The sequence below is a fragment of the Salvelinus namaycush genome, chromosome 35, assembly GCF_016432855.1.
Source record: "Salvelinus namaycush isolate Seneca chromosome 35, SaNama_1.0, whole genome shotgun sequence".
Lineage (NCBI taxonomy): Eukaryota > Metazoa > Chordata > Actinopteri > Salmoniformes > Salmonidae > Salvelinus > Salvelinus namaycush.
In genome coordinates, this window is record NC_052341.1 from 6210640 (window position 1) to 6227658 (window position 17019).

Here is a 17019-nt window from a genome sequence, read left to right on the forward strand (position 1 = left end):
CACAGGGGAAATTGTTGCGTGTGAAAAACCCAGTAGTGTTGCAGTTCTTGACACAAACCGGTGCACCTGGCACCTACTACCATACCCCGTTCAAAGGCACTTAAATATTATTTTTGCCCGTTCACCTTCTGAAGTCTCAACCGTCTCAATTGTATAAAAGGCTTAAAAATACGTATTTAAAACGACCAAAACTGTTGCTGATGGTGAACCTGAACAATCAAAATCAAATCTATTGCCAGCCCCTTTCAGCAGGTAGGCTATAGCCAGATGAGAGTTGTGTCTCTGGTAGCTTACTTTTATTCTGGTAAAACACCATTTTCAACAGCGCATAGATTACAATAACCTATTAGTCAAGGGATTCATCCACTCTTTCTCCATCCCACCATCTATTTTTCTCCCTCCCTATCTATCTCCCCTTCTCTCATTTTCTCTCCATCTCTCCCTTTCCTCCAGCCTCCCTCTCTCCTCCTCTCCTCCTTAATTGTTTATATGCATTATCATTAACCAAGTACACAGCGTTGGGTCCAGGTGACAGACCTGTATTTTGAAAGCTGAGCCTTCCTTAGCCAGAGGAAGGTAAGCAATTTAAGCCCTGTGCTGAGCCCTAATCTTGGGTTGTCAAAAGGAGCCCAGCCATTCTCCCTATGCTAATCAATCAATGACGCCCTGCACCTGTTCATCTGTTCAGCTTAGCAGCCAGGCCCCAGCTCTGATATATCTATTAACTTACTGTCAGGGGCCAGGCAGAGGTCTGAGGCCTCCGCGCGCCCAGCGCAGCTAGATGAGATTCCTCCAGCCCTGGCATTTGAAGGCAGATAAGTAAGCTATCAGAACAGCGGATAAATAGCAGAATAAAGATTTGGCGCTGCCCCTGAGAGTGAGGCGACAATGCAGCCGTGGCGAGCCAGATAGCCTCCCTCATTATCCTGCCACACCAGCCCGTAATCCAAAAAGTTGTTTACCGAGAGAGGAGGCAAGTGTTATCTGCGACCGCCACAGTGTTTTCTGTGTGTGTGTGGTGGAGTTTTTTGGGGGGGGGGTTAAAAAAATGCCCTCATGTGCGCAGTTGGGCGAGACCAATGTTTTTTTTACCCTGTCAGAGGTGTCTTCCCTTTTGTAGGGGGTTGTGTGTGTGTGTGTGTGTGTGTGTGTGTGTGTGTGTGTGTGTGTGTGTGTGTGTGTGTGTGTGTGTGTGTGTGTGTGTGTGTGTGTGTGTGTGTGTGTGTGTGCGTGCGTGCGTGCGTGCGTGCGTGCGTGCGTGCGTGCGTGTGTGTACTGTACTGAAATTACCATATTCCAATGTAAAATAGAGGATGACTGTTTCTCTGTCTCTCTGTCCTCCCATGTTGTCTTCAGTCAGAGCAGACAAAGAGCTCCTGGCTCTGCCAGACAGAACGGAGATCTCTGGGGATGATCACAGGTTTACTGCTTATGGATGTGTGTATAGTATAGGATCTTATGGATGTGTGTATAGTATAGGATCTTATGGATGTGTGTATAGTATAGGATCTTATGGATGTGTGTATAGTATAGAATCTTATGGATGTGTGTATACTATAGGATCTTATGGATGTGTGTATAGTATAGGATCTTATGGATGTGTGTATAGTATAGGATCTTATGGATGTGTGTATAGTATAGGATCTTATGGATGTGTGTATAGTATAGGATCTTATGGATGTGTGTATAGTATAGGATCTTATGGATGTGTGTATAGTATAGTATAGGATCATATGGATGTGTTTATAGTATAGGATCTTATGGATGTGTGTATAGTATAGTATAGGATCTTATGGATGTGTTTATAGTATAGGATCTTATGGATGTGTGTATAGTATAGTATAGGATCTTATGGATGTGTTTATAGTATAGGATCTTATGGATGTGTGTATAGTATAGTATAGGATCTTATGGATGTGTGTATAGTATAGTATAGGATCTTATGGATGTGTTTATAGTATAGGATCTTATGGATGTGTGTATAGTATAGGATCTTGCTGGTTTTATATTTGGATGTTTTATTACAGATTGTAAAAAATTATGAGTTAATGTTGGTTTGTACTATCACTCCTTTTATCTGTTCCTCCCTCTGTCCCAGTCCAAACTAGACAGACCCCCCCCCCCCCCCCCTCACACACTCTCAACCCTTGTAAACTCTTCCACCCCCCGTACTGCAGTAATCCTGAGGAGCAGTAAACTAGAGGTGTGAGGGGACAGATTGCCAGTTGATCATGCCGAAATGCGCTCTTATCCGTTATTGGATCTGAAATGGAGGAGGCTTAAGAATGATCTGAGTCCTCAGTTAATGTGGAGATCATCTGGAGAAAGCTCCGCCGGGCTGGACTGGGTTGGCCGGATGGTTAGCTGGCTGCTACGGTTACCGACGGCGTCTGGGACTGATAACCTGAGGGTGGGGGTGTATGCTCTACCCCTCTCATTGATGTCTTTTCCTCCTCCTCCTCCTCCTCCTCCTCCTCCTCCTCTCCTCCTCCTCTAACTCCTCCTCTCCCCCTCCTCCTCTAACTCCTCCTCTCCTCCTCCTCCTCTAACTCCTCCTCCTCCTCTCCCTGGGGCCACACTAATATGCCCCATGCTGTGCACTGGCAGGGCTCTACAGTGCGACCATTGTACTCGCGTATGCGCCTAAACATTTTTCTTTGCGACCTGGAATTTGTATTTAGGAGCATCAGTGCACCTAGAAAATGAAAGATTCTAGCTTGAAATGTTTTTCATTGTGCTCCTTCATTTCTTTGTGTGTGCCTACATTTTTCAACTTAGACGCCCGCTCCTTGTTAAAAAGATCAGCGTAGAGGTCTGACTGGGGGAGCTTGGACAGAGACAGAGGTAAAGTCTTCTAGAATCTGAAGCGCCTGCAGCTTCATAGCAGTGAGATGGATCATCATTCCTTTACCCCCAGTGCATAGGGTTAATCATTTCCACTGATGTAAAGCAGCCCATTCTTCTGAGACAAGGGAGCCGGCTAGATTGTAGGACACTGGATAGGTGGGCAGTGTAAGCAATTAATATGTCTGAAACTCCACCTAACTTATCAGAGGAGCTCAGAAGTAGACGCTACGTGCCTATAGGGGCTGGGGATCATGTGATTAGTGTCGGCCACTCCCGTTGGATTAGCCCGGTGCTGCGCACCATAGTTTGTGAGGTCACAAGTTCACCCCAGTCTTACCTCTACCCCCCTGTACACCCTGCTCTGTCCATGTCTGGTAGTGTGGCTTCAATTGGATCTATGGGGATTTTCCAAGTACTAGTGGACAGTAAGAGGATCCCATTACACATTCAGAGGAAAGCTGTCTTGATGCTCGGGGAATCTATCTGTTGCATCTGTCTGTTGGCACATCCTTAGTTGGGTAAAATACATGGCTCTGGTGTCATCTGAATGTATGGATATTGTTAGAATGGCTAGTTGCCATGGCTAGCTGGTACAGTGTCCGCTTTACCATTTGTAGACGGGTTAGCCTGTGTGGTAATTGTCTAATAAATAAAATGTGAACAATTATACTGCTTACTAAGCCCAGGCCTACTGACAGAAAGCTGGTCTAGTCCTCAGAACGCCTGTGTGAGAGTGTGTGTCTACCTTCACCTCTGTTTAAGATGTCCTTGTCTTCTCTAGGTCGTTTGTGTAACACACCTACATCATGCGTGACAATGAGTCCTGTGCCTCTCTATACACTTCAGTAGATGATGGGTCTAGGCTGTATCCTGACCACAGGGCGGGCGGTGGACGAGTCCTGTGCCTCTCTATACACTTCAGTAGATGTTGGGTCTAGGCTGTATCCTGACCACAGGGCGGTGGACGAGTCCTGTGCCTCTCTATACACTTCAGGAGATGTTGGGTCTAGGCTGTATCCTGACCACAGGGCGGTGGACGAGTCCTGTGCCTCTCTATACACTTCAGTAGATGTTGGGTCTAGGCTGTATCCTGACCACAGGGCGGTGGATGAGTCCTGTGCCTCTCTATACACTTCAGTAGATGTTGGGTCTAGGCTGTATCCTGACCACAGGGCGGTGGACGAGTCCTGTGCCTCTCTATACACTTCAGTAGATGATGGGTCTAGGCTGTATCCTGACCACAGGGCGGTGGACGAGTCCTGTGCCTCTCTATACACTTCAGTAGATGTTGGGTCTAGGCTGTATCCTGACCACAGGGCGGTGGACGAGTCCTGTGCCTCTCTATACACTTCAGTAGATGATGGGTCTAGGCTGTATCCTGACCACAGGGCGGGCGGTGGACGAGTCCTGTGCCTCTCTATACACTTCAGTAGATGTTGGGTCTAGGCTGTATCCTGACCACAGGGCGGTGGACGAGTCCTGTGCCTCTCTATACACTTCAGTAGATGTTGGGTCTAGGCTGTATCCTGACCACAGGGCGGTGGACGAGTCCTGTGCCTCTCTATACACTTCAGTAGATGTTGGGTCTAGGCTGTATCCTGACCACAGGGCGGTGGACGAGTCCTGTGCCTCTCTATACACTTCAGTAGATGTTGGGTCTAGGCTGTATCCTGACCACAGGGCGGTGGACGAGTCCTGTGCCTCTCTATACACTTCAGTAGATGTTGGGTCTAGGCTGTATCCTGACCACAGGGCGGTGGACGAGTCCTGTGCCTCTCTATACACTTCAGTAGATGTTGGGTCTAGGCTGTATCCTGACCATAGGGCGGTGGGTGAGTCCTGTGCCTCTCTATACACTTCAGTAGATGTTGGGTCTAGGCTGTATCCTGACCACAGGGCGGTGGGTGAGTCCTGTGCCTCTCTATACACTTCAGTAGATGATGGGTCTAGGCTGTATCCTGACCACAGGGCGGTGGACGAGTCCTGTGCCTCTCTATACACTTCAGGAGATGTTGGGTCTAGGCTGTATCCTGACCACAGGGCGGTGGACGAGTCCTGTGCCTCTCTATACACTTCAGTAGATGATGGGTCTAGGCTGTATCCTGACCACAGGGCGGTGGATGAGTCCTGTGCCTCTCTATACACTTCAGTAGATGATGGGTCTAGGCTGTATCCTGACCACAGGGCGGGCGGTGGACGAGTCCTGTGCCTCTCTATACACTTCAGTAGATGATGGGTCTAGGCTGTATCCTGACCACAGGGCGGGCGGTGGACGAGTCCTGTGCCTCTCTATACACTTCAGTAGATGATGGGTCTAGGCTGTATCCTGACCACAGGGCGGGCGGTGGATGAGTCCTGTGCCTCTCTATACACTTCAGTAGATGTTGGGTCTAGGCTGTATCCTGACCACAGGGCGGTGGACGAGTCCTGTGCCTCTCTATACACTTCAGTAGATGATGGGTCTAGGCTGTATCCTGACCACAGAGCGGTGGACGAGTCCTGTGCCTCTCTATACACTTCAGTAGATGATGGGTCTAGGCTGTATCCTGACCACAGGGCGGTGGACAAGTCCTGTGCCTCTCTATACACTTCAGTAGATGTTGGGTCTAGGCTGTATCCTGACCACAGGGCAGTGGACGAGTCCTGTGCCTCTCTATACACTTCAGTAGATGTTGGGTCTAGGCTGTATCCTGACCACAGGGCGGTGGACGAGTCCTGTGCCTCTCTATACACTTCAGTAGATGTTGGGTCTAGGCTGTATCCTGACCACAGGGCGGTGGACGAGTCCTGTGCCTCTCTATACACTTCAGTAGATGTTGGGTCTAGGCTGTATCCTGACCACAGGGCAGTGGATGAGTCCTGTGCCTCTCTATACACTTCAGTAGATGATGGGTCTAGGCTGTATCCTGACCACAGGGCGGGCGGTGGACGAGTCCTGTGCCTCTCTATACACTTCAATAGATGTTGGGTCTAGGCTGTATCCTGACCACAGGGCGGTGGACGAGTCCTGTGCCTCTCTATACACTTCAGTAGATGATGGGTCTAGGCTGTATCCTGACCACAGGGCGGTGGACGAGTCCTGTGCCTCTCTATACACTTCAGTAGATGTTGGGTCTAGGCTGTATCCTGACCACAGGGCGGTGGACGAGTCCTGTGCCTCTCTATACACTTCAGTAGATGATGGGTCTAGGCTGTATCCTGACCACAGGGCGGTGGACGAGTCCTGTGCCTCTCTATACACTTCAGTAGATGATGGGTCTAGGCTGTATCCTGACCACAGGGCGGTGGACAAGTCCTGTGCCTCTCTATACACTTCAGTAGATGATGGTTCTAGGATGTATCCTGACCACAGGGCGGTGGACAAGCTGATCTTTCCTGGAACCTCTCTGTGCCACACATAATAGGCTAAGTCCTAGTAATGCCTGTAATTCAGTGATGATCTGCAGTGGGACATGCTGCTGAATGAGGTCCTCATATGCTCAGGTCTCCTAATGCATCTTACAGCATTGGTCATTTAATGCTACAAATAAAGAGAGAGACGTGTTGTGGAGGGGGGTTTTGGGGGCCAAACGTGGTGGAGGTAGAGTTTATCCTGCCTACAGGCCAAGGCCAAGGCAGACTCAACAACCCCTGCAGCTCCTTTTCTCATCTGGTAATTGAAGGTGAGAAATGATTTCATTATCCTCGGGAAGAGAGTAATCTGGTCTCGCCTCATGATCCGCTCATTTCCCCGAGTGCATCTCGACCTGGAAAACACATGCGCAAACTCACATGCACACGTGCACACACACACACACACACACACACACACACACACACACACACACACACACACACACACACACACACACACACTAGGGGAGTCTTTGTTCTCTTCCCCCAGGATAGGCTACACACACACTCTCCCCTCTACCTATCTCCCACGGCTGTTAGTGTTATTGGAGTGAAGGATCAGTCATCAGATTCCACATATGCTTTATTAATGTCTCAATCAAAGCTTTTCTACTTGGCTCGCTCACTCACACACCACACTGTCCAACCACACACACCATACTGTCCAACCACACACACCACACTGTCCAACCACACACACACACACCATACTGTCCAACCACACACACCACGCTGTCCAACCACACACACCACACTGTCCAACCACACACACACCATACTGTCCAACCACACACACCATACTGTCCAACCACACACACCACACTGTCCAACCACACACACACCATACTGTCCAACCACACCCACCATACTGTCCAACCACACACACCATACTGTCCAACCACACACACCACACTGTCCAACCACACACACACACCACACTGTCCAACCACACACACCATACTGTCCAACCACACACACCACACTGTCCAACCACACACACCACACTGTCCAACCACACACACCACGCTGTCCAACCACACACACCATACTGTCCAACCACACACACCACACTGTTCAACCACACACACCACACTGTCCAACCACACACACCACACTGTCCAACCACACACACCACACTGTCCAACCACACACACCATACTGTCCAACCACACACACCACGCTGTCCAACCACACACACCACGCTGTCCAACCACACACACCACGCTGTCCAACCACACACACCACACTGTCCAACCACACACAGCACACTGTCCAACCACACACACCATACTGTCCAACCACACACACCACACTGTCCAACCACACACACCACGCTGTCCAACCACACACACCACGCTGTCCAACCCCATTCAGGAAGGCCAAACTGTTAGTCAAACACTGTAAACTTCATCATGGACCTTGAAAATCTTCTATAGAGTACCAGACTACCAGAGAAAACATTTAAAATACCATACGCTGCTTCAGGTTGGCCTCTTACACTTTTAAAGTGGCGTGATACAGGCGCCTGGTAAATTGTAGCATCTCTGGCTGTCAACGAGTTCATCAGGAGACAAGCAGAGTGTATTTGCGGGGTGAGGAGTGAGCAGGCCTGTTTTTAATAGGAGAGGAATATTTGGACGTTTTATCAATAGGCATTATTAAATCCTCCTTGGTTGAGCTAATCTTTGGGCCGCCGGTGCAGGGAGAGACGAGCTGTGTCGGCCCTGAGAGGTGGAGAGAGGCTGCCTGTAAGCCGCTTATTATATCGACTGCCTTTTCTCTCTCTCTCTCTCTCTCTCTCTCTCTCTCTCTCTCTCTCTCTCTCTCTCTCTCTCTCTGTTTCTCTCTGTTTCTCTTTCGAGAACACATTCTCTCTCTGCTACCTCTCGTCTGCAAGATACACACACACACACACACACACACACACACACACACACACACACACACACACACACACACACACACACACACACACACACACACACACACACACACACACAAAGAAAGTCAACCAGAGCTGAGCAGAGCCTCAGCCTTCCCATCAAAGCCAGCTGCTAAGGCTGAAGTTGTATTCAAATGAGTGTTTACTTCTTTCACTGCCAAGGAAGTGTGTGTCTGTCTCCTTCTCTCTCTCCCTCCTGTGTGTGTGTGTGTGTGTGTGTGTGTGTGTGTGTGTGTGTGTGTGTGTGTGTGTGTGTGTGTGTGTGTGTGTGTGTGTGTGTGTGTGTGTGTGTGTGTGTGTGTGTGTGTGTGTGTGTGTGTGTGTGTGTGTGTGAGAGACAATAGCAGCTTCATGGCACTTTCTGTACCTAACAGAAGGAGCAGGCTGGTAGTGGGTGATAAGCCAGGCAGACCGGCTCGCTCCTGGTGATTATCGCCCACCGGACCCCCTCTCTCCACACACACACATTTGCCCAGCTTACAAGTCTAAGGAGCCATAGTGAGGAGGGGGAGACAGATAGACAGGGGATGCTTGTATCACAGGCAAGGTGGCAGCTCTGTGGAAGGCTTTCAGAAAACACCACACACGCACACACACACTAGGTCTACGCCGCGAGGAGAGGAGACAGGCTTTATTATGTGTTGCTGTAGTTGAAACAGACGGATGGGTGTAAGGATGCTCCACGTTGAGGAGTTCTCTGGTGTAGATATGGAGGTTGTTAGTTTGGTTGTGTTGGCTAGTTGACCCCTGGTTGGAGGTTTTGAAATGGACATGTACATGGTTATGTACGGTAAACATTCAAATGATTGAGTTCCGTACCTGTGGGTTTGATGGTGGTGGTGGACTGAGAGTGAATCGATAATGCCAGTCAATAGTTGTATGTCTTCATGTTGTCCTCTGTTGTTTTCCCCAGGTGTATGGCCCTCTGAGGAGGTGATGGCCCACTACTGCCTCAAGAAACGCCACATGTTCAGGTGAGTGGTTCTGGTCTGGTCCCTGACCTCTGTCTCCCCCCTCTGTCCCTGCCAGGCAGGCATTACAATGTAGAATAGATTGTGGGCTCTGGCTCCTGCACTGCGTTAGGCTGCTGCGGCAGAGAGTTGAAAGGTGTGTGGGATGTTTGATTTGCACTCAAGGCAGTACACGACCCTTTGATTTCCTGTTTTTACATTCAAGAGGCAGGAGGAGAGGAAGAGAGGGATATTGATCAGGGCGCTGTGCTGAAGGTCAGCTAGGCCGCAACACTCAGGGAGGGAAAACCAGGGTGCCCCTGGCTGTGTGTGTTTTTTGTGTGTGCCTGAGATAGAGTTGTGTGTTTGTCAGCCAGATTGTCACTCTCTTTCTATCTCCCTGTTATCAGCCACTCAGCAAGAAAGAACGAGGGGAGGAGGATAAAATAAGAAAAGACTGGACCAAATAGCTACCTGTCACCGCCTCCTCAGCCCACTGTAGCTCATAACAGCAGCACTGGACAGCACACTGGTTTTTAATGGACCTTCTTTACTCCAATTACTGCCTTGGTTGTGGATATTGTGTCGAGGGAGAGAGGGATTCTGTACAGTAACGGTGTGTGGGTGGCAGTAATTGTAAAGAAGTGCATGTGTGTATGTAAGGAAGTGCATCTAATTGATGGTATTGTCTGTGTCAGTGTGTGACTCTGGTGTGTGTATCCAGTACACAATGTCAGCAGCACCATGGGGAACCCAACACCCATCATTACCTTAATGTCCCTGCTGCAATACAACTCCTATTTCCACCAGGAGATAAAGGCACAACAATGTCCCTGCTGCAATACAACTCCTATTTCCAGCAGGAGATAAAGGCACAACAATGTCCCTGCTGCAATACAACTCCTATTTCCAGCAGGAGATAAAGGCACAACAATGTCCCTGCTGCAATACAACTCCTATTTCCAGCAGGAGATAAAGGCACAACAATGTCCCTGCTGCAATACAACTCCTATTTCCACCAGGAGATAAAGGCACAACAATGTCCCTGCTGCAATACAACTCCTATTTCCAGCAGGAGATAAAGGCACAACAATGTCCCTGCTGCAATACAACTCCTATTTCCACCAGGAGATAAAGGCACAACAATGTCCCTGCTGCAATACAACTCCTATTTCCAGCAGGAGATAAAGGCACAACAATGTCCCTGCTGCAATACAACTCCTATTTCCAGCAGGAGATAAAGGCACAACAATGTCCCTGCTGCAATACAACTCCTATTTCCAGCAGGAGATAAAGGCACAACAATGTCCCTGCTGCAATACAACTCCTATTTCCACCAGGAGATAAAGGCACAACAATGTCACTGTCAACAGCCTCAATTCGTCGGGGCATGGGCTCTACAAGGTGTCGAAAGCATTCCACAGGGATGCTGGCCCATGTTGACTCCAATGCTTCCCACAGTTGTGTCAAGTTGGCTGGATGTCCTTTGGATGGTGGACCATTCTTGATACACACGGGAAATTGTTGAGCGTGAAAAACCCAGCAGCATTGCAGTTCTTGACACACTCAGACCGGTGCGCCTGGCACCTAGTACTGTACCCCGTTCAAAGGCACTTACATATTTTATCATGCCCATTCACCCTCTGAATGACACATACACAATCCATGTCTCAATTGTATCAAGGATCAAAAATCCTTCTTTAACCGGTCTCCTCCCCTTCATACACTGATTGAAGTGGATTTAACAGGTGACATCAATAGGAGATCATGGTTTTCACCTGGTCAGTCTATGTCCTGGAAAGAGCATAATGTTTTGTACACTCAGTGTAAATGTACAGTATCTCTCTCTCTCTCCTAGGGGTGCGGTGTGTGAGTTGGGAGGAGGGATGACCTGTCTTGCAGGGCTCATGGTAAGTGACATTTCTCCCACACACATTCAACCATACTACCCATATGTCACATTTCTGCACAACCGTGTCTGCTCTCTCACTAATCAAGTGGACCCCGTGTGAATCCATACACACACACACACTCGCACACACACACTCACACACTCCTACTGTTACGTGTAATTCCGTGCTGTGAATCCGTGTGTGTGTGTGTGCAGGGGGAGCAGAGCAGAGAGCCCTAGGCCTGCCCCTTGTGCTGACAGGTTGAGGGATTGTTAGCCGAGGTCTTAAGAGCCCCTCCACATCGACAGGCTTTAGCGTGTCATCGATCCGCCACCGTCTTCAGAAGACCAGCCTGCCTTTATCTCCCTGGAGTCAATATCCCGTGTTGTGACATTGCAGGCTGCTGCTGGAGACCTTCCCTCACACCTCTCCCCTCCTCCCTCCTTTCTTCCCAACCTCATTCCTTACCTCCTTCCCTCCTCCTCTTCTTGCCCATTGGCTTCCTGTATCTTTTTTCCTCTCCTCCATATCCCCCGCCTTCCTCCTAATCAGTTCCTACTTCCTCCATCCACACCTCCTCTCTCCCCCCTTCTCCTTTCTACTCCTTCATCCCTCTCTCTCTTCCATCATCTTTTCTCTCCATCCATATGCATCCTTTGCATCTCATCCTCTCCCTTTCATTCTCCCCTCTCTCTCCTCTCTTTCTTTCTCCCTGTCCCTCTCTCTGTGTAGTTCCCTGTAGGCGGTCTGCCTCGGCAGGGTTTCCAGAGTGAGTGGAGTCCTGCTCTTCTCTTCTGTATGGCTGGCCTGGCCCTGTTCGGCCTGGGGCTCCTTCTCCCCGTCTGGCCAGCTGGTGGGATAGGGCTTGCTGTCCCTTTACACCCCACAGGGAGAGAGGGGGAGGGAGCGAGCAGCCCACTAGGGCGAGAGGGAGGAAAGGAGGGAGGAAGAGGGGTGAGGGAATGTTCATGGCTCTCTCTGTATTTTCTGGTGCTGAATTGGAGTGGAGGTGTGTGTGTTTTGGGGAGGGGGTGGGGGTGACTGACATCTGATGGTCTTGTCAGTGTGTCATAGAGCATTTGACAACATTGATCTTATATGAATGTGCCACACACACACACACACACACACACACCAATGATACAAAAAAGGGAAGAAAAAAGGGTGCAAACACAGAAAAGACGGGTTGTAAAGAAGCTGAAGCGTGCAGCAGCACAAAGCACTCCATCGTCTGCGGTGCAAAGTTATATGAAGGGCATCTGGCAGGCCGAGAGCAGAGAGCAGAGTGACAGCGCGCGTGATGGCTCCGCCTGATAAACACAAACCGCCAAATGAAAGGCTCTCTGCTCGCCATCATCCCCTGTCACAATGCAATTACTGAACAGACTGATAGCAAGATAGAGGCCCACAGCTAACGGGAATGATAAAAGTATTGACTGATTTGATTGAATGATTAAAATAATGCAGACATAAAATGGAGGGAAAAAAGGATGACTGAGAAAAGGAGGGAGGGGAGGGAGGGAGAGAAAAAGGGAAGATGGAGAGAGGGAAGGAGAGGGAGCTGTTGAGAATGAGGCTTTGTAGATGAGGCGATGCTTCTGTCTTGTGTGTTTGGAGAGGGAGGGGGAGTGACTAACTCTCTCTAGGGGTCTTTTGCTTTTATTTTGGGTTCTTGTCCTCTTTTTGTCTCATCTTTCACTCTCTGATTTCTCTCTCTCTCTTTTCAGATTGCCATTTGTGCTGACGTGAAGGAAGTTCTGTTATCAGATGGGAACGAGAAGGCTATTCAGAGTATCCTCCTCTCTCTCACTCCATCAGAGACCCAAACACAGCACTCAGCCCTGGGTCATTAGCAACCCCATAGAGACACTGTGTGTGCGTGAGCGTTTGTGGGCATGTTGGTTGTCTGTATATGTGTGTGTGTGTGTTTTTTTTACAAGGTCAGAGAATATTACAGTTGTCTGAGAATGTGAGGGAATGTGCATTTTCACAAAGACACACTCGGCACTCTGGTGCCCAATATCACTTAGAATCCAGCAAAATGTCCCTTCCATACCATTTCAATCCTTCTACAGTTGTGTTATATGAGTGATTGAAAGTGGTCGGTAAGACCTTGCCCCATTTGAGTGAAATAATTGCATACTATCTCAAAGTATCTCCAAATGCATGTCTTTTCAACTCCCTCTCAGGGCCAAAGCCACAATGCTAGATGACTGAGCATTTAATTAAATTAAATTCAATTCAATTCAATAAAGGGGCATTCCATACAAGATTGTCACAAAGATATTTCTAATGTTTTGGATCTTCCTGAAATGAAATCCATAGAAAGGCCATTGGTGGAAGGATGCTTGCCATACCTTCGAAATCTGTATCCAAAATAGTTATTGGGAAAGAACTAATTAAAGTTGAGAAATGTGTGACATTTTAGTCTTACCCAGGCCTCCTTTAAGACACTACAATGATGGATGACGCTGATGCTAGAAAGCCATTCTAGGTGTCATTTAAATCTGTACAGTGTGCTCTGAAATTTGAGTAGTCTTCAAATATAAATGTAAATATCATAAAATTACCCTTTTTTGATATATATATATATATTGTTATATGTAACATATACTCTACAAGAACATCACATTTCCAGAGTGGGCTCTGTGCTGCATTTGAAGTTTTGTTACATTTTTTGATGGGATCAGATCCAGGTAGGAGTTGTTGGGGCATTGTTGTTGAGCAACTGGACTGCTTCAGTGATTAATGTGACTTTCCTTCTGTTTGTCTTGCTTGGGGCAACGGAACGGCCTACCCAGAGGTAATGGGTCTCGTGCCCCTTCACCTGTACCCACACTGCCAGCTCCCTGCTCTCTCACTGGTTTGAACTGCCAGCTCGCTGCTCTCTCATTGGTTTGCACTGCTAGCTCCTTGCATTCTCATTGGTTAGCGCTGTCTACCCACCCTCCCCAGCCCTCTCTTCTCCATTGTACCAGCACGATAAAGAGAAATCTGTGGCTTTTACAAAAGCAGGAAACCTACACACACTAAGCTTGGACAAAATACATGGTTCAGATTTAGCTGAAGAACTGCTCACCACAATGAGACGTCATTGAATATCATGGAGGCAGTAACAATAGCATCGCTGGGCCTCTGATGACGGAAACGTACACAATTCAGCGTTGACTGCAGCTTTGTTTAAAGAGAAAAGAAAGAAGGTGGCAGGAAAGGCAGCCACAGAGATGGACAATCAGCTGTGTTGCCCAATAGGCCACTTTCACAACATTCACAGGCTTTTTCCTGAGAGACTATTTTTGTGTAGTCGTTCTCATAATATAAATAGATGGAATGGTGTGATAAGTGTGAGAAAAGAGAAAGAATGGAGAGAAATAGATGAGCAGATATGGCTATTGAGAGTGGATGAAATAGAATAGGAGTTTCTCTCAATCAACACAAAACATGTACAGTAAGTACCCTCTCAAAGTCGCTTTTTCACGTTCTTAGTGTAAATATGTAGCAACTAGCATATATTATTATTTAACGGGCCTCGCACGTACACATTGTGCCATACAGCCACACGTACACATTGTTCCATACAGCCACACGTACACATTGTTCCATACAGCCACACGTACACATTGTTCCATACAGCCACACGTACACATTGTTCCATACAGCCACACGTACACATTGTGCCATACAGCCACACGTACACATTGTTCCATACAGCCACACGTACACATTGTGCCATACAGCCACACGTACACATTGTTCCATACAGCCACACGTACACATTGTTCCATACAGCCACACGTACACATTGTTCCATACAGCCACACGTACACATTGTGCCATACAGCCACACGTACACATTGTTCCATACAGCCACACATACACATTGTTCCATACAGCCACACGTACACATTGTTCCATACAGCCACACGTACACATTGTTCCATACAGCCACACGTACACATTGTTCCATACAGCCACACATACACATTGGGCCATACAGCCACACGTACACATTGTTCCATACAGCCACACGTACACATTGTTCCATACAGCCACACGTACACATTGTTCCATACAGCCACACGTACACATTGTTCCATACAGCCACACATACACATTGGGCCATACAGCCACACGTACACATTGTTCCATACAGCCACACGTACACATTGTTCCATACAGCCACACGTACACATTGTTCCATACAGCCACACGTACACATTGGGCCATACAGCCACACGTACACATTGTTCCATACAGCCACACGTACACATTGTTCCATACAGCCACACGTACACATTGTGCCATACAGCCACACGTACACATTGTGCCATACAGCCACACGTACACATTGTTCCATACAGCCACACCTACACATTGTTCCATACAGCCACACGTACACATTGTTCCATACAGCCACACGTACACATTGTTCCATACAGCCACACGTACACATTGTTCCATACAGCCACACGTACACATTGTTCCATACAGCCACACGTACACATTGTTCCATACAGCCACACGTACACATTGTTCCATACAGCCACACGTACACATTGGGCCATACAGCCACACGTACACATTGTTCCATACAGCCACACGTACACATTGTTCCATACAGCCACACGTACACATTGTTCCATACAGCCACACGTACACATTGGGCCATACAGCCACACGTACACATTGTTCCATACAGCCACACGTACACATTGTTCCATACAGCCACACGTACACATTGGGCCATACAGCCACACGTACACATTGTTCCATACAGCCACACGTACACATTGTTCCATACAGCCACACGTACACATTGTTCCATACAGCCACACGTACACATTGTTCCATACAGCCACACGTACACATTGTTCCATACAGCCACACGTACACATTGTTCCATACAGCCACACGTACACATTGTTCCATACAGCCACACGTACACATTGTTCCATACAGCCACACGTACACATTGGGCCATACAGCCACACGTACACATTGTTCCATACAGCCACACGTACACATTGTTCCATACAGCCACACGTACACATTGTTCCATACAGCCACACGTACACATTGGGCCATACAGCCACACGTACACATTGTTCCATACAGCCACACGTACACATTGTTCCATACAGCCACACGTACACATTGTTCCATACAGCCACACGTACACATTGGGCCATACAGCCACACGTACACATTGTTCCATACAGCCACACGTACACATTGTTCCATACAGCCACACGTACACATTGTTCCATACAGCCACACGTACACATTGTTCCATACAGCCACACGTACACATTGTTCCATACAGCCACACGTACACATTGTGCCATACAGCCACACGTACACATTGTTCCATACAGCCACACATACACATTGGGCCATACAGCCACACGTACACATTGTGCCATACAGCCACATGTACACATTGTTCCATACAGCCACACGTACAGTAAACACACGCTCACCAACCACCCTCACTCCTGACCTTGAATTACAAACTGAAAATCATTTGAAATGTTTCCGTTGTCTGATTCATGAATGTTGGCTGCTTCCCCCCTGTGTGAAGACCCAGAAGGAACAAATATTCCTCCGCTTACACACCCTGAACAGACAAAAAAATGCACTACTACTATACAATTAGCAGTAGGAATATGAGTATCTACTTACTGTATAGATGAATGTGTTTATGTGAGAACCTGTTGAATTCTTGACTGCTTGTTAAGTGTAACGTTATTTCTGAATGCCTGTCGGTTCGAGTACTGTATTTGTGTGAGTGACTGAGAGAGTGTGTACAAGCCTGTTAGGGTTGACCTTCATTTGAATTGACCCCAACCAAACCTGTTACACCACTGTGTGTGCATGGCTGTTACAGCTCTTGGTTATAAATATATAAATATATATATATATATATATATATATATATATATATATATATATATATATATATATGTGTGTGTGTGTGTGTGTGTGTGTGTGTGTG

General features: G+C 47.8%; 1 protein-coding gene across 1 annotated transcript in view; it reads left to right on the forward strand.

The window, feature by feature from the left end:
* Nucleotides 1-9101: 9101 nt before the first annotated feature.
* camkmt (calmodulin-lysine N-methyltransferase) overlaps nt 9102-17019 on the forward strand; it is a 64908-nt gene continuing 56990 nt past the window's right edge. Inside the window, exons 1-3 of the mRNA XM_038975384.1 lie at nt 9102-9156; nt 10991-11042; nt 12752-12815. Of these exons, the coding sequence (XP_038831312.1) occupies nt 9119-9156; nt 10991-11042; nt 12752-12815 (154 nt within the window). The 5' untranslated portion in view covers nt 9102-9118. The remainder of the gene's footprint in view (nt 9157-10990; nt 11043-12751; nt 12816-17019) is intronic.